General features: G+C 42.2%; 1 protein-coding gene across 1 annotated transcript in view; it reads left to right on the forward strand.

Annotated features, from left to right (window-relative positions):
• ARHGAP26 (Rho GTPase activating protein 26) overlaps positions 1-22,752 on the forward strand; it is a 461,308-nt gene that overhangs the window by 105,463 nt on the left and 333,093 nt on the right. The window contains 5 exon segments of the mRNA XM_017872973.1: positions 3,594-3,665; positions 7,096-7,100; positions 9,603-9,653; positions 9,655-9,697; positions 18,825-18,935. Coding sequence (XP_017728462.1) covers positions 3,594-3,665; positions 7,096-7,100; positions 9,603-9,653; positions 9,655-9,697; positions 18,825-18,935 — 282 coding nt within the window.

Consider the following 22,752-nt stretch of genomic DNA (forward strand, 5'->3'; position numbering starts at 1 on the left):
GAGATATATTTTGTACTAGAATTTATTGTTCTGGGAGACAGAGAGGGCCTCACTCTATCACCCAGGCTGGAGTGCAGTGGTGCCATCATAGCTCACTGCAGCTTCAAACTCCTGGGCTCAAGCGATCCTCCTGCTTCAGTCTCCTGAGTTGCTACGACTATAGGTCTGCACTACTGTGCCTAGCTAATTTATTTTTGATTTTTTGTAGAGATAAGGTCTTGCTGTGTTACCCAGGCTGATCTTGGACTCCAAACCTTAAGTGATCCTCCTGCCTTGCCTCTCAAAGTGCTGGGATTACAGGCATAAGCCACCGTGCCCAGCCTGTAATTTATTCTGATATAGTTCAGCATTAGCAGATAAGAGATTCCACATCTACAGGAAGTTCCTTTGCATTTTCCTCCATATCCCTAAGATATGAGGAATGAAGTCACCTGCTGACTTGAAGTCCCCTGCTGCCTGTCCACTGATTTTCCACTAGGAGGGCGTATCTTCAGGCAGCAGTGCTCCAAAGTCCTAGGAAATCTTGCGTCAATCAACATTTTCTTCTCTTCCCATGCTAACAGTTGGTAATTTGAACACTATTCACCAAGACATTATGTAGCCAAGTACTTTACATGCATTTTCTATTTTAACCCTCGTGATGACTCTGGGAAGTGGTATCTGTATTATCGCCATTTTTTAGATGAAGATATTGAGGTTTACAGAGGTTAAGTAACTTGTCACGGATCACACAGTTAATAAGTGGTACAGTCTGGGTTCAAACCCAAGACTGCATTATATTAAAAAATGTGGGGGCCAGGTAATGGCCTGTAATCCATGGCTCATGCCTGTAATCCCAGCACCTTGGGATGCCAAGGTAAGATAATTGCTTGAGCCTAGGAGTTCAAGACCAGTCTGGAGGCAACATAGACCCCATTTCAACAAAAATTTTTTTTAAGTAGCCTGGCATTGTGGCATATGCTTGTAGTCCCAGCTACTTGGGAGGAGGTAGGAGGATCGCTTGTGCCAGGGAGGTCAAGGCTGCAGTGATCTGTGATTGCACCATTGCACTCCAGCCTGGGCAACAGAGCAAGACCCTGTGTCAAAAAAAAAAAAAAAAAAAAAAAAAGGAGGATTCCTTTAAAACTCCAAACAGAGTAGAAGCCTCTTACCTTCTGCCCTACAGAAAGAGCAGTTTCTTTTGATTGCTCACTGCTTGTGGCTGAACCAGAATCAGAAGGGTGGTGGTGGTGGCAGTGGAGGTTGGTGGTGGGTGGAAGCAAGGGAAAGCTTGTGTGTTTGTGCATGTGCTGGTGCCTGAGAAAGGGAAATGATTCTTTTGAGTCTGATTCTTGGCTGAGTTAGTATTTGGGGGTGGGGGTGTGGTAAGCAAATCACTATGAATACCCTGCAGATTGCTATGGCCTGTGGTAAGGGAACAATGACTGGATTATACTTTTCAGCTTGCCTCTGCAATTTTATTATTAATGTCAGTGAATTGAGTTTCTACTGTCTGCATCTGAGTATCTGGCCATTGCAAGCTCCTTCTGTACCTCCTTGCCCTGTGACAACTTCATCAGTTCAGTTAAACTCAGCAAGTAAAGCTGCACCTTCTCTGGGAAGCCTTTCCTAACTTCCTGGGTTATATGGCTACCCTTGGTATTTTCCTAACATCCAGTTCATGCTTCTGATCCTGTGTTTACCACATTGTGTCCTGATAAACATTGTACCTGTCTGTGCCCTATAGTAAATATGAGTTCCTCAAGGGTGGAGAATGGGCTTCCATGTCCCCAACATCAGGCAGTGTTGGAACCAAGTGGATGTTACATAGTCATAGAATCTAAGACTAAGTGGGACCTTATTCCTCACCATCTGCAATTGCTCATTTGACAGATGAGAAAACAGGTCTTATTAAGGCTGACAGCAAGTAGTAGTATGGCTAGGGGAAGGACTTGGGTGTCCTGATTCCCAGGTGAGCAGATGAGCACTTTCATATTATAAGCGGCTACTTAGGACTGCATTCTCAATCATGGATGTCCACTGGATTTAACTTGGGGAGTTTGAAAAATACTGATATCTTGGACTAAAGAAGTCCAGGGATTCTGAGTTAGTTGGAGTGTAGCCTAAACATAGGAATTTTAAAAGCTTTCCAGGTGATTCTCCTGTGTAGTTAAGGTTGAGAATCATTGACTTAGGGGCTTGGCCCACCTTTGTGAGCTTCAGAGACTTGCAGATGGTTTGTGGAGAAGTCTTAAGTGAACTGATTAAGTAACGTCAAATAACAATAAAAATAACAAAATCAAACAAATTAACACCACAACACTCTAGGCTTAAATCTCACTCTTCTGAAATAAGAGATCTCCAAATTGAGAAAAAGGCAAATGGGAATACATTTGGAGACTTGACTTTTTCTGTCCCTTACATTGTTCAGTTAGTTCTTTACTGTGTCCATCTGTGACTTCTGGCATTTACCCTGTTAGTTTCATTGCAGTGGACATGCGTGTGGTTTAGGAAAAATAATGCTTTGTTGCAGCGAGATTCCTGGAATAATTAGTTGAGCAAAGAGTGATAAATGAATGACTTAAAAGGAAAAACTGTAAAATATTGTACTGCCTTAGAAAAGACCATAGAATCTTAGAGCTGGACAGTTCAGCCCACTTGTTTTGCAGATGATGAAATCAGAGCCCAGAGAGGTTAAATGTTTTGCCCATGGTCACACAGTTGGCAGCCAATCAAGAAATAATCCATTCATTCATTTAGTCATTCAGAAATGTTTGAGTGCTCCTTTGTCTCAGCACTCTTCTTTGTTTTGGGGATAGTGGTGGCAAAGTGAGCCTTTACAAGATACTGATGTGTGTGTGTGTGTGTGTGTGTGTGTGTGTAGTGTGTAGTGGTGAACCAGAACACACTTGGTAGGGGAGAGAAGTTGAGTTATGTTGGTAATCAGGGAAGGCCTCCCTAAAGAGGTGACTTTTAAGCTGAAACCTTAATTACATGAAGGAGCTGTCCCTGTAAGGGTTTGGGAACACAGTGTCTGAAGGAATAGCCAAATGCTATGGCCTTGAAGTGGGACAAGCTTGGTGCATTTGAGGTGCATTGGAGTGCTGGTGGGTTGGAATGCAGGACCTGAGAGGTGAGCCCTGTGAGATGAAGTTGAGAGGCAGCCAGTAGTCAGGAGCCACAGGTGTCCTGGCTCTAGTCGAGTCCTATCTTGGTAGAGCAACACAAAATCAGGCTTGAAAGGTTTTACTTATAACTTGGGTAAGTGAATATTTACAAGAAAATGTCACCTGAAGCTTGTAACTTAGACCCCACTCTTTCACCAATTCGTCTCTGCCCCTTCAGATGGTTGCTTACAGTTTTAGAGTTCCTCATTTTTACTTTTAAAGAATCAATATTAATCATGCATGGGAGGAAGATTATCATGTTTTGAAATAATGAGTTTTGATTTGACATGCTGTTGGTTCAAGGGTTGTAAACAGTTGACACGTACAACACTGCCTACCCAAGTTTTATCTTAAGACATGGGGAGGCATCTCGTGCTGGAGCTGCTGTAATTCTTTACTGATACTGCTTTTGTGTCTTCTTTCCGCTACTCTGTTTTTCTTCACCAGATTGAGAATGCCAGCGAGGTGCTCATCACTCCCTTGGAGAAGTTTCGAAAGGAACAGATTGGGGCCGCCAAGGTGAGAATTTTGCAAGCTTTGGTCTGGATTTTAGGGTGAGAGGTCTGGAAAACATAGCACCTTCTTTAAAAAAATCTAAGAATGTCTTCAGAAAATCGAAGCCCACGTTATTCAGAAAATCTTAGCAGAGAACTCTATAGAGCCCAACTCATCAGTTCTTTATGGGTGACTGAAGTACGACCATCTGAGCTGTCAACCCCGGAGCAGCCATTCTGATATTTTGTTATCTAATTGTTTTGTGCTTGTTCATAAATCATCCAAAGGTATAAACCACACCTCGTTTGTGTTATTATAATAGATAGCTGTGTGCTTAGACAATTGCCTTTATTGGAGAATACATTTGTTTTTGTGGAATTGTATTTTGTGGAGGTCCAGGACTTGCAGCCTAAGCAGGGGTTACAAATTTGTGCCCTGTGGGTACAGGGACTTTCTTTAAAGGGAGGCAGCTGGTACTTGGGTGTAGCTGATTTTTGTTGGGTCTGGAAATGGGCCCTTTGTTGCTGATTCTTTAAATGTTTCAAAACAAACTGAAAAGCCAGTTTTATGTGAAATTTCTTGTTGGCAAATAATTTTAAAATATGTATTACACATTGTGCAGGTTGAAAAATGACATCTGCAGGCCTGCTTCATCCCAGAGATCACCGTTTGTTATCACTGACCTGGAGGGACTGTAACCTAAGCTTGACTAATTCTAGTGTGTTCTTAAGACACTGCAAAGGGAATCCTGCTCCTTTTTAAAAGGTGGATTCTCCAGGGCTCCTTTGCCCTGTAATAAATCACAAGAAGGACCAGGCACAGTGGCTCACGCCTGTAATCCCAGCACTTTGGGAGGCTGAGGCAGGCGGATCATGAGGTCAGGAGTTCGAGACCAGCCTCACCAATATGGTGAAACCATGTCTCTACTAAAAATACAAAAATCATGGTGGTGGGTGCCTGTAGTTCCCAGCTACTCAGGAGGCTGAGGCAGGAGAATCGCTTGAACCTAGAAGGCGGAGGTTGCAGTGAGCCGAGATCTTGCCACTGACTCCAACCTGGGCAACAGAGCAAGACTCTGTGTCAAAAAAAAAAAAAAGAAACTCTAGCCGGTTTGACCTTCGGTAGAGTGTTAGAGGCCACCTGCAGGGAAGATTTTTCACTGGAATCAATGAAAGCAAGAAGATTTCCAACATTTCCTTCTTGTTTTTCTAGAACTGTGAGTCAATTCAGCTGCAGTCTCTTATGCCACCTGCAGGGAATTTTGGGCAATACCACCCTCTTACTTTGGATTTTACTTAGTTGCAAAATGAGGAATTCCTTACCCCTACAACACACACACCCCTAAGTGCATCTGCTTTCTGGAAATAGATGTGATTAGGGCCTGCAAAAGATGATGTTTAGTCAGGATCTTTCAGAGGGATGGTTGATCACAGTTTGAAGGAGGGACCGTGGCAAAGATTGTCTTTCAGTTTTATAGTAATACTTTTCTACTTATTTTAGTTTACACATTTATGAGGAAGTGGGAGCTCACTGGTGTTGTATCAGAGATTAAGGAATGTACAATTTGCACAAAGTCTTATTCCACTAAGAATTCATACAGACTGTGAACCAGTCCAGTGATGGCAGATAATAAGCTGTGAGAACGCTACCTCAGTTCCTGGCGTTGTGGGCCCTGCCAGCAGGCCTCCTCTTGGTGGCTTTGGGGCCTGTGCCTCCCCACTCTTTTTTTTTTTTTTGAGACGGAGTCTCCCTCTGTCGCCCAGGCTGGAGCCTCCCCACTCTTGAACATGCTTGGCAGTGGCTTCCAGGGGTTATGCAGAGCTTTGAGACCGAGGCAGAGCAGACTTGTCATCTTTTCTTTCTCTTTCTTTTTTTTTTTGAGATGGAGTCTTGCTCTGTCACCCAGGCTGGAGTGCAGTGGTGCTATCTCAGCTCACTGCAAGCTCCGCATCCCAGGTTCAAGCGAGTCATCTTTTCAGTAGTTACTTCTCCTTCTGAGCACAGATGCCTCTCACTCTGGCCTCTTTTCTCACTGGCTTGGGGGTTATCATGGTTACCAAGGAGGTGAGGCAAGAGTCTGAGTGAGCTCCCTCTGGACTTAATACCAGTGATTTTAATGACAGGAGGCGGTACTGTCCCCCCGGGGGGGGTATAGATGGTGACATATTAGGATAAAAGAATTTAAATAGTCACTCACCAAAGCATGTTTCCCCTCATGCATACTCTATTCTCCCATTCTTTAAACCATAATAATGATCAATTATTAAATAACTTTTGGATGATCATTAAAGAAGAATTGTGATAACATTTGGGTGATTTCTTATCCCTCCCCATTTGTCATTTTTTCCCCCGGCATAGCCTCCTTTCCATCATTCCACACACACATACATTTATATCATAGCATTATGTAAATTTAAGAGAAAACATACAAGCAAACAACAGATCTACTTCTAGGTGACCCTGGGAGCAGTCTCAAGAACATCTCAGAGCCAGCAAGTGCTCTTCAGGTGATTTTGGTATTGGCCGAGTGGAGGTTCTGAACTCTGCCTGTGCCATGCTAAAATTACTTTTTCCTCCTCCTCCACTCTCTGGTGCTGCTTCGGTTGCCATAACAGCCTGTTGCAGAGTGCACTGTGTGAAGGCTGTCAGGGAAGAAGATTCTTGGGCATTCTTGTGCTAATGTGCTACTCTGGAGTAGGGCACAACTCCTGGTGCTTGACATAACCATGGCCCTAAGTTTCTATTTCTGAGTTTGAGGAAATTATTTTTTCCTGTATCAGAAGTACATTTGGAATGCTGGACTCTGGAATAAGTATAATAGACATAAGAGAGTAGCGTAGAGAGTGAGTCTACAGCTAGACTGTCTGAATCCAAATCTCACTTCTGCCATTTGCACGTAGACTTGGGGAGGTTACTGAACCTCTTCATGCCTGTTTCCTGATCTCTAAAATGGGGGTAATAATAAAACTTGTCTTGTAGAGTTATGAAGAAGAAGTGAGCGAACTCTTATCAAATGCTTAAAATGGTGTCTAACATATAGCTACCTGAACGTGAGAACAATATTTGTCATGTAGTCATTCACATACAGTTCATTCGTTTAAAAAATGTGTGAGAGCCTGCTCTGTGCCAGCACTGTTCTGTGCCCTGATATTTTGTGGAGAACAAGGCAGGTGTGGTTGCCATGCTTATGATGCAGCTGGGGTGAAAGACATTAGACAAAAAGATATAAATAAGTGTATAATTTCCAATTGTAGTAGGTTCTTGGGAGGGTTACCTTCATGGCACACGGGACGTGGAAAGCAGGTGTGTTCTTGATAAGAAGGAGGCAGGTTTAGGTGATGAGCTCACCACTGTCACCACCATTGCTGACATTTATTGAGCACTTTCCATGTGGCAGGCACCCTGCCAAGCACTATATGTGGTTTATTTCATTTAACCCTAGAAATCCTTTGAGGAGGGGTGTTCTTATTTTATTTTGTTATACGGTCTTTGAACTGAAAGAAGAAATCTGAGCAATTATCTAATCATCCTCGATTTATAGTTAAGGATGTTGAGTCCTGGAGAGGGATGGTGATTTGTTTTCTAGCCAGTCTGTATTGAGTTGAGAATAAATTTTAGGATTCTAACTCAATCCTTGACTTAACTACCCCACAGTGTACTCTGTGGAAGGTGAAAACCATCTTGTGTCCTGAGTAATGGACACGCTCTCCCATCTTAAGAACATTATCTAAGCTGTAGTACTTTTTTGTCGCAGAGGTCTTATTGCTGTTTTCTCAGAACAGAAATGGCTTCCCTTTCTCCTTATTTTTTTCTCTAACTTTGGGTGTCCTCTTAAACATGGAATGTGGAGGCACAAGTTGCCAGAATGTCCCAGAATGCCAGTGACTCATGTTCCCTGGCCTTTTCTCACCTCTGGCCAGCTGGACTGTCCTTTTGGCGTTGCTGATAAGGCTGATGGGAGTAGATACATGTGAGCAGTATTTGGAGTTGGAGCCCCAGTTCAAAGTTGCTGGTTTCACTAATGGAAAAGAATTGCTTAAATCAAGTCTCTTGCCTGTACCCTCCTCAAATTTGAAGGAGTAATGTGTCGTCAGGCTTTTTCTTCATTTGCTGCTAAGTGTTTAATTGGTCTGGTACGTGAGCAGTCTTTTAAGCAAAACTCAGATTCATGGAAATGGGTATATGTCAGCTAAAATGGATATGTGGTTATTCTGCCCACTCTGTGAGCATGTGCCAGATGAGTGGTATTCTGACATGGCGGAGCTTGTCAGGGCTCTGGGTGATGGCTTCTTGGCTCAGAATGTTCTGCCCCAGGGCATTTGCACTTGACGGTTCTGCTCTAGAAGGCTCTACTCTGCTCCTTCTGTATTTAACATGTAGGTCTCAGCTCACATCTCCCTCCCACAAATGATGCCTTTCCTGGGTGCCCTATCTAAAGAATCTCTGTGACCGCGCCCTGTTTATTTTCTTTGTAGTGCTTGCAGCAGTCTATAATTATGTTGATTATTTGTTTAGTGGTTAATCATGCTTCTCCTACTAGAACATTTCTACTATGAGGGTTGGGACCATTTTTGTCTTATATTTCTAGTGCCTAAAGTAGAGCCTTACACAGAGTGGTTGCTGATTATAAATTTGTTAAAGGAATAAAGAGATATGTCTGAGCTTCCTTATTTGGCCAGAAAATGTTTTTTCTCTTCTAGGCTTTGGAGTTGCAGAAAAACATCTCTATGGATTTGGGCTCCACAGGAGTCAAAAGCAGGAATAATGTACCCAATTAGTGAATTTGATCCTGCTTATCAGCCCAGTGCCAACCTTCTTCCAGCCTCCTTGTCTGCTCTTCCCATTGGAATGTGGAAGGAAGGCAGACTGCCTGTGACAATCTGTCTCAACTGTGGTGGAGAACACAGGCTTTGGAGGCACATTGTCCTGGGCTCCAATCCCAGCTCTGTCACTCTCCGTGACTTTTTACAAGTTCACCTCTTTGGGTCCAAGTTTTCTTATCTGTCAAATGGGAGATAGAAATAGAACCATAGTGACCCAGTGATTCAATGGTGGGGAGCAGGGATTAATACGTATATTATGGTAATTATTTTTCATTTTGAAGGCAGTAATGCGGCCAATAATTTCTTAAAGAGAAGAAAAAAATAACTGTTACCCCATTACCATAACTCAGGTATTTTCCTATAAGTAAATTCCCACCTCATCTTTGTCCATAGGTGGTAGACACACTGTATGTAGGATGCAGCAAGTTTATATAATGCTCTTTTACTCTTCTCAAGTTTTCCAATGACTAGTTGTGCTTATTGGATGTTCCATACTTTATGCCAAACGTTATCCTTGGCAGTGATGTTGCTGCTGTTGCTTTTATTTTTGTTTTGCTGGCATAAATGGTGCCATGGTAAACAAATCTGTGTGAAGATAATATTGTCGTTTTGAACTATTCCTCAGCTTAAAGACCTGCATGTGATATTAAGTGTCAAGAGATATTTAGGCTTATGTACCAAGAAGTGTTTTTTCAATAGTATTAAGGCTGGGTCTAGCCTTAGTCTAGACTTGTCTCATTCAGGCTGTAAGGAGATCTTCCTTCCTTGGTGTTAGCTTCATAGGTACCCCCGCTGCTGCTGCCCCCCAACCCCCAACCCCTGGCCGCCTTCTAGCCTTGAATATCCTTGTGAGTTAGAAAGTAGAAATTTCTGTTTCACAAAGTTCTTAGAGGGGGAATCTTGGCTTTGCCCCCATTAAATATTCATATTTACCTCTTTTCTGGTCTTGTACTGGTTGGTGCCTCTCTGCTAGACACTCAAACCCGGGGGGCTGTTGATGGGTGGCTGCAGGATTTAATGGGCATTACCTGAAAAGTAGGAGCCAAGTCATCATGTGTGATCTTGAGAGATAGAGGCTGCTTTTATTCCTGCAACGTGTTACTCTTTTTCTTTTCTTTTCTCTTTTTTTTCCAGGAAGCCAAAAGAAGTATGACAAAGAGACAGAAAAGTATTGTGGCATCTTAGAAAACACTTGAATTTGTCTTCCAAAAGAAAGAATCTCAGCTTCAGGAGGTAAGAGGCTTTATTTAGTATCCTGAATAAAGTGTTCAATTTGTACACGATGCTGTGGATATGTGCTGGTTGCTCTTTGCTAGAAAATCTTAGGGTTAGAAGGGACCTGGGACACCAGGGGATTGCTCCTGATCCCTCATCCAATGCCTGATGCCTGGATTGCCTTTGTGTCCTCCCATCCCACTCCACTGTTTGTAGTTTTCCAGCCTGTCAAGGTGGAACACGCTGCTGGCCGAGATGACCACCTCCTTGTTAGGCTGCCCTGGTTGCTGGATGTCTTCATTTCATACTGACATTTCTTTTCCTGTTTCTCTCACCCTTGGCCTTAATTCTGCACTCTGTTACTTTACCTTTTGACTTCCTGCCTTTTATCAGTGATTTGAAATGTTAGCATCTCAAACACTTTGGTTATCCTTCCTTAATATTAATTTTTTCGTTATTTCAACCAGCACTTGACATTAGTCTTCTTTCTTTCTTTTTTTTTTTTTTTTTTAAAGTGGTGCTTTATTATCCTGTGTATGTTTTCTGCTTTGGTAATGTTGTTTCAAGAAAATACATTCTTAAATTTGCGCTTGATTTTTCTGGGTTTGCGTGGTATCTTTTAAAAGTAATTCACTTGGAAAGAAAAATGATGGAACCCTCGCAGCCATGGAGCTGTGACCATTTTTATTTAGTTCATGAAGACTGGCATGTTTAAGGGAGTTTATGCTTCTTGGAGACAGGGAGTTTCCTAGTAGAACCTCAAATTTGGCTTTAAAAATGTCATTTAACTCAATAGTTTGCTTGATCTCTCTCATGATATTTTTGCCAAAAGAGGCTACTGTGGCTTCCAGGCCGGCCCTTATTTTAAATTTTAATTCTTTTTGAGCAGATACCATGCCGGTACTTCTGCTAGGTGAAAGTTTTATGAGGACAGTAGAGTCAGAGGTTGAAAGGTTGAAGTAACTCAGGAGATGGTGGAGTTCAATCCCCTCCCAACCACAATTGGTTATACATCTTGGGATGGGAATGTGGTGTTCTGGGAACTCTTTGCTTTGAAGTGAGTATTTAATCCAGTTTTTAGAGTAGTGATGAGGACCGTTACTTAACAACAATGACAACTGTAGCAGCAACAAATGTTTATAATGGACTTTGTAGATCAGTTGTTGGCCAGCCAACAAATAGCATTGACTATTGGGTGTGTGCTTTACAAAGTAGAAAATGCTAATTTATCCTTGAAGATCTTGTGCCTGAGTAGGGAAAAAGAAGCAAAAGCAGAGGAAGTGCTTCTTGAAGTGGCATAGCTACTCAGGCAAATCTTGTCAAATGGGATTGAAAACCAAAAAAAAAAAAAAAAAAAAAAAAAAAGTCTTGTTTTCATGGGATATAAAGGCTATCCCAACTTGACATGAGGATATGGGCCCTATCTCGAAGACGCAGATAGTCCATGGTAAATATGGGATTCCATTTAGAATCTGTCTTGATACCCTCACTGTTTAGTTATTCTTCTGGCATCACTTGGCATTTAGGATTTGGAAACTAATTTATATTTAAAGAAAGGCTTTTTGGCTGTGCTTCACAATGACCAGGTTTGCCCAGCTCTCCAGTTTCCAAGTAGGCATAAATTATGGATTTGATGACTATGCATCATTAGTGCAGATATTCAGAGTATTCAGAGTTGAGCAGGTGTGTGGTTATTCTAGCACCTACTGAATCTGGGAGACCCACAGCACACTTGCGCTGTAGGCATGGCACTCTCTAGAACAAAGGTGCTTCTCCACCAGATCCATTCTCTCTGTGGTCAGACATTGCAGACTTGGTCTGGAATGAGTCCAGCATTTTCTTTTAGGACCGTAAATGCCCTCTGAATTACCACAGTGTAGGGACTAGGCCACTGTGCTGGCAAAGAGTATACCTTGCCTCAAAACCTTCTCTGCCATATATTTACTCTGTGACCTGGGGCAAATTACTTAGACTCTCTAAGCTTTATTTCCTTTATTTGTTAAATACTCACGTCCTACTTATGTTAAGCATGAGAAGGCAAATATAACTGCTGCTCGAATATAAAGTATTTTATATTTAATATAAAATGTGTAAATATCCTTAAGATTGGCCTGTTCGCTCCATTTTCTGTTCTCAAATTGGATGCCACTATTCCTGACTTTGACAGTTCTGTATTTCAGTGGATGTTTTCCATTATGTTCTTTTATTATAGTCCTTTATGTTCTTGCCTTTGACCTAGTCATACTTTCTAAGTACTTTGAGTGTAAGGATTAGGTTGCGGATCTTGCAGGTTCTGATCTGTTCAGGTAAGTTCTGAGGCATTGCTTTTTAGTTGTACCTGAACTAAATTAAACTGTATAAAAATCTAACAGTAAAGAGGTAAAGAGATCGAGACCATTCTGGCCAACATGGTGAAACCCCGTCTGTACTAAAAATACAAAAATTAGCTGGGCATGGTGGTGGGTGCCTGTAGTCCCAGCTACTCAGGAGGCTGAGGCAGGAGAATTACTTGAACCCGGGAGGCGGAGGTTACAGTGAGCCGAGATTGCGCCACTTCACTCCAGCCTGGCGACAGAGTGAGACTCTGTCTCAAAAAAAACAAAAGCCAAAATCAAAACAAACAAAAAGAACAGTGATGGTATTACTACTGCCACTAACCGCATCAGTAGCAACTACAATATAGGGAAACATTTGTTGAATGCATATTTATGGCCCGGGTATGGTGTTAAGCACTTTACATGGAATCTTCTGGAATCCTCACCCTAAGAGGTATAGATGTGGTTATCACTCGGTTTTACACATGAGGAAACTGAGACTCAGGATAAATAGCTTAGTGGCAGCGAGTCAACCCCAGCACTGGCTGTGTGGCCCTTTCCCTTCACCCAGTTTGCTTTTCTATGTCTCTATCTGGGGAGGGATGCTGACCATTATTTAGTGCCAGTGTCATAACATAGAATTGGAGAGAGGGAAGGACCTTAGTGATCATCCATTTCAACTTTCTGGAATTACACTTTGTGAAGGAACTGGGTTTCTTGCAGAGGTCAGGTGTTTTACTGAAGGTGTTCAGCTATGTAGTGATCATTTTCTTCACATTTATTAAAAATTCAGCTTTTAGGAACATTATTGAGCACCTGGTACACCTTTGATGAAACCTTCCACTTTGATTATCCAGAGTTGTTCCCTGATTGCAAGGTTCTGCACGGAATACTTTTAAATTCCAGCCCATCCCTAGATCCCTGGAAGTAGAAACTACAGGCGGTGCTGTGGAATGGCACTGCCATCTAGTGGATAATTTAAGCAAATGTGTAGTTTTGAATGGTAAAAAAGTTCGCTTCAAAAACAGTAGTCATTCATTCAACAAATACTCACTGGACGCGTCTGCAGCAGTCTGTCCAGGCACTGGGTGTTTTGTAGAAAGTGAAATGAAGGATCTTCCTTCATGGAAATTACGATATAGGAGGAAGTCTCTTTTAAAAGAAGCACAGAATGGTTGATGGGTTTAGGCAAGCCAGTAGATTTATAGCTTCTCGAGTGGCAGCCAGGAAAACTGTCTTGAGTGGTCTGCAGGGTGGATTGGAATCCTGGCTTATAATTCCATTACATGGGGCTCAAGGATGTGATGGATTCCATGGCCCACACCAAGCAGGGGCATTGGCAAGGGAAACGTAACATTACACTTGGGATTTCTTCTTCCTTTTCCTTTGGGAATGCATTGAATTATGCATTTGTTCTTAGTTCTGGGTCACTGCCAGGACATGCCTTGGGTGCTGACTGATGGCCACGTGGGGATCAAGTCATTCATTCTCCATGCATCTGTTGAACATTTATTATGGGCTATACACCATTCTGAGCACTGGAGGAGAAAATGAAAAAATTAGATAAGGTCTTTGTTCTCTTGGACTTTATATTCTAGTAGTCTATACACAAGACAAGAAAGGAATAGGCCAGGCACAGTGGCTCATGCCTGTAATCCCAGCACTTTGGGAGGCCAAGGCGGGCAGATCACTTGAGGTCAGGAGTTCAAGACCAGCCTAGCCAACAAGGCGAAACCTTGTCTCTACTGAAAATACAAAAAAAAAAAATAGCTGTATGTGGTGGTACGTGCCTGTAATCCCAGCTACTTGGGAAGCTGAGGCAGGATAATCACTTGAACCCAGGAGGCGGAGTTTGCAGTGAGCTGAGATCATGCCACTCCACTCCAGCCTGGGCAACAGAGTAAGACTCTGTCTCCAGAAAGGAATAGATAAGAGTTTAAATTGGGAGATGAGATAGAGATTTCCTGGTACCCTATTTAAAATAATATAGTCAATGAAAACTTCTCCTAAAGAGGTAATATTTAGACCGAGCCCAGAAGGAATGAGCTAATGAAAGGCCAGGACAATCTTCTTCAGGTTGTGAGTGTGTCGCAAAATCACAATTATTGGGTCTTGCAATAGGGTAGGCTAAAATAGAATAAAAAATATGAGGCCGGGCATGGTGGCTCATGCTTGTAATCCCAGCACTTTGGGAGGCCAAGGCGGGTGGATCACCTGAGGTTGGGAGTTCGAGACCAGCCTGACCAAGGTGGAGAAATCCCATCTCTACTAAAAATACAAAATTGGCCGGGCATGGTGGTGCATGCCTATAATCCCAGCCTATAATCCCAGCTACTCAGGAAGGCTGAGGCAGGAGAATATCTTGAACCTGGGAGGCGGAGGTTGCAGTGAGCCGTATTCATGCCATTGTACTCCAGCCTGGGCAACAAGAGCAAAACTCCGTCTTAAAAAAAAATATGTAAGTGCATTGCACTTAACCATTATAAATGTGTGTTTATTGAGTCATAATATAAAAAGTATTTCTTACTGTATGTTGAAGTTAAAATGTGTATTTATCTAGGAGAAGAGGTTTTTGGGCAGAAGGAACACCAGGTGCAAAGGTTGTAAGAAAGAGGTTTGGAGTGTTAGAGGACAGGAAAGAGACCAGAGTGGCTGGAGCATGGTGACAGTGGGTTAGGTTGGGAGGAGGTGAGGCTGGAGGGTTGGGCAGATTACACGGCGTCTTGCAGACCATGGTAGAGGCCATGGGAAGCCCTTGAAGGGGCCATGAAACCATCTGGTTTAGATTTTAAGGAAGATATTCTGGCTTCTGGGTGCAGAGTGAATTGGGACAGGGAGAGAATGAAGACAGAGAGACCAGTTAGGAGAGAAGTGTAGTACCTCAGAGATGATGTGGCTATCTGAGGGTAGAGCAGGAAGTGAGACCCTTGTGTTCTGAAGTGCCTGGTGACAGCAACCACCGACATGCACAGTACATTTTCCAGTTTTCAAATGGTTTACATCATTTGGCTCATTTTCTCTTGGAAACACTACTCTGAAGCAAGGGCTGATATCTCCATCTTCTAAAGGAGGTCAATGGCTTGAGCAGGTCTCACCAGCTAGGACATTGTAGAATTGGAGCTTGCACTTGGGCAGCTCTCTGATGTGGGAGTCAATTCTGTGTTCCTCATAGGAATTTCCTTCTGGATCCTTCATCCCTGCCTTTGCAGACTTTTGTAATGATTTCTTCTGTTTCCCCCCTCCACTCGCAATGTCAGTTGGCAAGCCCAGGCAGAGAGAAGCTTTGAGGTGTGTGGGGTGGTCGGGAGTAGATGCATCTCTCCGTGTAAGCGTGTTGGATTTGTGCTACAAGGAGATCAAAGGCTACAGGAACACATGGGGCTTAGCAGCAGGAGCCTGGTTGGAAGGCATATCAGCCCAGTTGTCTCAGCAGCCACACGATGCAGGGGGTGGTGGTGGTGAGTAGGGTGCAGGACCTTCTGAAACCTGTCTCCAAATAAAGATTTATCAGTGCTCAGATATCTCTTTTCCCTGCTTGGGAACCTTAGAAAATGCCCCCAGTCTTAGCCTTTCCGATTGGTTTGATCCAGCAGTTACTCAGCAGACTGGCTTTTGGGTATGAGAATGTCCATTGCTGTGGGAGGAAGTTGCTAGTGTGAGAGACCTGAATATATTCTTTCAGGGTGTTTTATAACGTCTTGTGTTTTACCAGAGCTTGTGGTTTTCTCTTAATTTACTTACTTGACTAATGTCTCTTTTCTTTACTACGCTCTAAGTTCCAGGAAGGAAGTTTCTTTTGCTCATGATGGTGGAACGGATAGATGACTTGCTAAACTCTTAAGATGTCCAAGTTGCATATTGTATTTGGTACAATGGAAGTAAGGGTCTGTCCCGAGTTTCTTCTGTAGGAATGTTGACAAAGGAACACTCAAAGAAATATGACTTTGGGAGCTGTGTCTTAGTAAAGGGTGTTATAGAATGGTTTCTGACTGTGTCATTTCTAAGGAAAACAGTGTTTTGTTTCTTACTAGCAGGATATTCATTTATATTAAAAATATATATTCACTTTAGTGTTTTGCCATTGAAATATGCTTTCCGTATGATTATCTGCTTTGAAGGATTGAGTTGACACAGACACATTAAGGAAAGGTTTAGAGCTTTATAGTGAGAGTTGAGGTACTTCCCAGCATAGCATCTTGCAACTCCATGCTTGGAGTTTCTCCCTGGGTGCCAGATCCCAGATCAGTGGTTTAATTGTACCCGCTCGTTGGCCTGTCCTGGACACATGCCTGCACAGAGGGAGAAGTGAAATTGAGAGGGAATGTTGAAATGTCTCTGCTTGTAGTAAACTGTTGTTCTTATCACAAAGCTAATATTTGGGACTTCTGTGAACATGGCCTTTTCTGAGATTCCCTGCCCTCTGACAATTTGTTTTGTGCATTAGAAAGGCCTGGATGAGGATGACTCTACAGGAATTTCTTTTTCACTGTAAGAATCTGTCTCCCATGGAACTCAGGTTGCCCCAGGGTATGGCGAGACAGTGGAGACTGGTGGTTTCAGGATGATCCAGTGGAGACTGGTGGTTTCAGGATGATCCAAGGGCCTTAGGGGCAGATCCACCAGGACAGGAATCCCAGGTCTGCCTTCTACTAGCTGTGTTACCTTAGTCAAATTCCTTAATGTCAGTGGATTATATTTTCTTCCTGTATGTTAGAGATACAGATAATATCTCTTTTCTAGGCATTTAGTGAAGATTAAATAATTAAAATTAATGAGAATTAAATAAGGTAATGTAGGTACAGCTATGGGCATGGTTCCTGGCACAAAGTTAGTGCTCAGGTAACCATTATCATTATTCTTATTTCTGTTTTGTTTGTTAGATTTGATTACTTTTAACATGTGACATACTATTTGGGCTAATATGATGTCTGTTTGGCTCACTCACTTATCTTTTTTGTTGATATGTAATCATACATACTTATGGGGCATGTATGCTATTTTGATACATTCCTATAAGGTGTAATGATCAAATGAAGGTATTTAGGGTATCTGTCACCTCAAACATTTATCATTTCTTTGTGTTGGGAACATTTCATATCTTCTAGCTTTTATGAAATATACACTGTACATCAGTTAACCATAGTCATCTTACTGTATTATGAAATACTAGAACTAATTCCTTCTATCTAACTTAACTGTATTTTTGTACCCATTAAGCAACCTCTCTTCATCCTTCCTACCCCTCCTTTTTTTTTTTTTTTTTTTTTGAGACAGTGTCTCGCTCTGTTGCCAGGCTGGAGTGTAGTGGCACGATCTTGGCTCACTGCAACCTCCACCTCCTGGGTTCAAGTGATTTTCCTGCCTCAGCCTCCCAAGTAGCTGGGATTACAGGTGCGTGCTACCACACCCAGCTAATTTTTTTATTTTTAGTAGAGATGGGGTTTCACCATGTTGGCCAGGCTGGTCTCGAACTCCTGACCTCGTGATCCGCCTGCCTTGGCCTCCCAAAGTGCTGGGATTACAGGCATGAACCATCACTCCCGACTTCCACCCCTTTCTTAACCTCTGATAACTATCATTCTACTTTTTACTTCCTTGAGATTCCCTTTTTTAGCACCTACATATGAATGAGAACATGGGATATCTGTTTTTCTGTGCCTTCACTTGACATGAGCTCCAGTTCCATCCATGTTGCTGCAGATGACAGAATTCCATTCTTTTTCATGGCTGAATAGCAGTCCGTGTATGTGTATTTATCCGTTCATCCGTTGAAACTTAGGTTCACTTCATATCTTGGCTGTTGTGACTAGTGCTGCAATAAACATGGGGGTACAGGTATCCCTTTGATAGAGTGATTTCCTTTTCTTTGGATAAATACCAAGTAGTGGGATTACTGGATTATATGGTAGTACTATTTTTTACTTTTTGAGAAATCTCCATACTGTTTTCCATAATACTTGTACTAATTTACATTCCCACCATCAGTTTCCTTTTCTCCCCATCCTTACCAGCATTCGCTAATTTTAATCTTGATCATAGCCTTTGTAACTGGGTTCAGATGATATCTCATTTTGGTTTTGACTTTCATTTCCCTGATGATTAGTGATGTTGAGCATTTTTAAATATACCCTTTGGCCATTTGTATGTATTCTTTTTTTTTTTTTTTTTTTGAGACGGAGTCTTGCTTTGTCGCCCAGGCTGGAGTGCAGTGGCCGGATCTCAGCTCACTGCAAGCTCCGCCTCCCGGGTTCACGCCATTCTCCTGCCTCAGCCTCCCGAGTAGCTGGGACTACAGGCGCCCGCCAGGTCGCCCGGCTAGTTTTTTGTATTTTTAGTAGAGACGGGGTTTCACCATGTTAGCCAGGATGGTCTTGATCTCCTGATCTCGTGATCCGCCCGTCTCGGCCTCCCAAAGTGCTGGGATTACAGGCTTGAGCCACCGCGCCCGGCCCATTTGTATGTATTCTTTTGAGAATGTCTGTTCAGATCTTCTGCCCACTTTTTAATGGTATTATTTGTAGGTTTTTTTTTCTTTCTGTTGAGTTGTTTGAGTTCCTTGTATACATGTACCTTTTTAAACCAATAATCTCATTAGAAAGCTTTCTGTTTTGTTTTAAAAAAATTATATGTGTTTAAGTTGTATAACATGATGTTTCAGTATACTTTTGCGTTGTGAAATGGTTACTATAGTTCTTCTTCTTCTTCTGTGTAATGCTATTTGATTTGTTTTTGAAAATTATCTCCAGAGTTTTTTTTTTTCTGATCTGCTTTCAGAATGCTATCCTTGGGTAGTGACTTGATTTTTCTCTTAAATTCCATCTTGTTTGTAGGCAGACAGCCAAGTGGACCTGGTCCGGCAGCATTTCTATGAAGTATCCCTGGAATATGTCTTCAAGGTGCAGGAAGTCCAAGAGAGAAAGATGTTTGAGTTTGTGGAGCCCGTAAGTAGATATTCAGGGTTTAATGATGTACCCAAACATTCATTTCTCACTCTAACTAGTAGTGGATTACAAAATGCTCTAAGTTGTTGATGAGGAGGTTGAGCAGCCCTGATGCTGTGCCTTCTATAAGTATCAGTGCTTTGTCAGCCTGGCTGCCCTGGATTCTTCCCAGCAGCCGTTCCTGTACAACGCACAGCAATGGAGACAGAGCGTCCAGCAGTCATTCTTTCCTCTAGCTACCCAGTGATGTGCCATATGATTTTCAGGTGGATAGAGTAGAAATGGGAGTCCAGAGGGGAGGAGTATCTTGCCATGAAATAGTAGTGATTATACCTTAATTTCCCTCCTCTTTCCTACCCTTCTTCTCTGCCTCAAATAATTCAGATGTAGTAGTCACCAAAAGACATAGTACATTTGTCTTTTTACCCCATGGTTCAAAGCCCCTTCTCACCCCATTCAGGTATTAAAATATGCTATATAAAGTTTCTCACATGGATTTCTCACATGGATTTGTTATAAACAGGGCAACATAGAGACTCTGCTGAGTGGACCTTGATGGAATTTGGACTTTTACAGGGTCCCAGTGAACATGAATATTGCATTGTGGGAAAAAGGCTGACTTTAGTTTAGGCCACACCAGCATGGTTGTGGTTTCGTTTGGACGTGGTGCCACTCCACTCTGCTGGGTGGGTCACTGGTGTGGCGAATCCACAGCAGGAAGACTTCATGGAAACACCAAAATAGTGTATGGACCTCAATTTAAAACTCTTGCAGACCGTGGATTTTCCAGCCAAAATACAGCCTCTGATTTAGACTCAAGCCTGGCATCTCTGTACAAATAAGATTCTCTACCTAGATTTAAGAAAGGATAATTTTCTTTTTTCTTTTTTTTTCTTTGAGACAGAGTCTCGCTCTGTCACCCAGGCTGAAGTGCAATGGCGCAGTCTCAGCTCACTGCAGCCTCTGCCTCCCGGGTTCAAGTGATTCTCTTGCCTCAGCCTCCTGAGTAGCTGGGAGTACAGGCACGCACCACCATGCCTGGCTAATTTTTGTATTTTTAGTAGAGACGGGGTTTCACCATGTTGGCCAGAATGGTCCTCATCTCCTGACCTTGTGATCTGCCTCTCTTGGCCTCCCAAAGTGCTGGGATTACAGGTGTGAGCCACTGCGCCCGACCAAGAAAGGATAATTTTCTTAAGCAAATAAGAATAAAACTATAAGAAACGGAAAGAAATGACCACTCTTTCTAGTAAAGAGCGTTCTGTACCCCATGTCTAATTTATAGACTTTTGGGGTGGGTGTTTTTTAGGCATGTAGACTTGCTGGTGGTTTCATCAAGACTCCAGTTGGTGGCCAGGCACAGTGGCTCATGCCTGTAATCCTAGCACTTTTGGAGGCTGAGGCAGGGAGATCACTTGAGACCAAGAGTTTGAGATCAGCCTGGGCAACTGGGCAACATAGTGAGACTCCATCTCTTAAAAAAAAAAAAGGATTCCAACTGGCTTTGGAACCTTGTGTCTACATCATTTGCTATGCTAGAACTATAATTTCTGGATACCACTCCCAGCTACCTCATTTGGCAGATTCCTTAAAGTCGTCAATTACTTCAGTCTCCATATATGAATATTAAAACCTTAGACCCAACTTCCTGCCCAGCAGTGGTTTCAGTCAAGGTCCCAGGTCAAAAATCCCCATCTTTCTGCAGGGTCTGTTAGGTATGAACAGCTATTGTCAGATAAAGCTGCCTTATTGATTTTCCTGCTGAAAGCACAAGCCCTGGACTTTCAAGCAAAGGTTTACTGAAGACTTGCTTCCTGTGGTCAGGGCAGGAATTCAAATGCTGTCACATAGAATTTTCCTATAGCATTATTTTTATTTGCTTTTGCCAGAATTTCTGGAGAAAAAGAACAGTGCATTTCTAATAATCTTTATATATACTTAGATTAATATTATGCCAAATTTGCTTGCTTTTGATGAGTTTTTTTTTTGTAATTGGCCCATCCACCTTTTTTGAGGTGAGTGTTTTGTTATCCACTTTGATCTCTCTGTAGGTATACCTAGTGGGTCAGGTATTTTGTCTGTTGGCTTTTGCTGAATGGTATCCACAAAACCTCATACAACAATAGATGTTTACTTCTCACACGTCTGTGAGGTTCAGCCAGCTTAGGTTGGGCTCAGCTGGGTAGCTGTGCTCATCTAAATGGGTTTTCCTCCTCCTCCTCCTCCTTCTTTTATCTCTCCTCCCCCTCTTCCTTCCTTCTTTTTTGAGAAAAGAAACCTCTAAAGATTTACCATTCCATTTCCTGGCATTCTGTTGTAGTGTGTCCATGTCTTAGGGAGTTTTCACTTTAAGAAGTAGTAGCATCATGGTTAAGGATTCTAGAGCTAGACTCCCTGAATTTAAATCCCAGCCTAGCCATTTACTAGCTATGTGTTCTTGGGCAAGTTATTTCTCTGAGCCTTACTTTCCCCATCTGCAGAATGGGGATAGTAATATCACCTACTTGATAAAGATATATGAGGATTGACTGAGTGTTTTTCCATGTGGGGTGCTTAGAACAGAACCTGATTAGAACCCAATAAAAAGTTAGCATTTTTTTTTTCTATTTATGAGCAAATGAGTGAAGTACCAATATTAACAGGGCCTACCTGTTTTAATATAAACAATTTTGGTAGATCTAAAAGTATGTATTTATTGAGTACCATAGAAAATGCTGAAAACCCAGATGCTATGGCTGAGGCACTCATAGCCTCACTGGGGGAAGCAAGATGTGTATAGTAGAGAGCTAGCCAAGGTAGCAAGCAGTTCAGTGACAGCTTGGACAGGATGGATGCTATAGATGTGCCAGATGGATTTAAAAGTATAACCATTGCAGTGTGCAGATGTTTTTCAGTTCATACAGTGAGAAGCCTGGAGAGCTAATGAGAAGAAATTTTCAGTCTCTTGTTAGGACAAAGAGATAGTAATAGGGATTTGCCCAAAGTTAAACTAAATGTTGAGAGGCTGGATATAGGATTCAGATGTTTGGCCTTTACTTTTCTACAGAAGTTCCTGTCTCTGCACATCAGCTTCTAGGCAGGTGAGTGGCTTCAGGAGCTGGGGATTGGGAGAAGATATTCCTCCAGTGAAAAAGCTACTGATGAGATCAGTGATTTTCAGTGTTAGACATGCACATTCTTAGGCTTCATTCCAGACCTGAAATTTAAGGGAGGGGCCCAGTAGTCTGTAGTTTAGTAAACCTTCCAGGTGATTCAGCTGCACATTTCAGTTTGAGCCAGTGGCCTAGATTACACAAAGGAAGAACATGAAATAACCATTGATGATATTAACTGAAACCATGTCATGTACCGTGCTAAGTGCTTTACCTACAGTATGTCAGTTGAACCTTATAACATCTCTAAGGGTAAAAAACTGTTTTTATCCCAATTTTCAGATGAAGAAATGGAAACAAATATGTTTCTTTACCTGTCCAACATCGTATCTAGTAAATAGCAGAGCTGGAAGGGTCTGATTCTTCATCTCTATGAAATAGCATTTGATTGCTTACAGGTGGAAAGGAAACCAGCAAGAAGTCTATTGAACTAAATTGCTGGGGTGGGTATTCATATTTGAGTTTGTTGCAGTCAAGGGAATTTTCCAGTCATGTAAGAGTCCTCTATGCAAATTGACCGTGTTCCTTTGTTTCTTGAAAGTAACTTCAAGTACCAGGATATTATTGACCTTCAGAAAAAGAAACAGTTGTAGCGTTCCCAAGGAAGAAAAAAATCAGACTTCTGGGATCTAAATCAGATCTTCTGGGATATATATATATATATA

The sequence above is a fragment of the Rhinopithecus bieti genome, unplaced genomic scaffold, assembly GCF_001698545.2.
Source record: "Rhinopithecus bieti isolate Rb0 unplaced genomic scaffold, ASM169854v2 scaffold_7438, whole genome shotgun sequence".
NCBI lineage: Eukaryota > Metazoa > Chordata > Mammalia > Primates > Cercopithecidae > Rhinopithecus > Rhinopithecus bieti.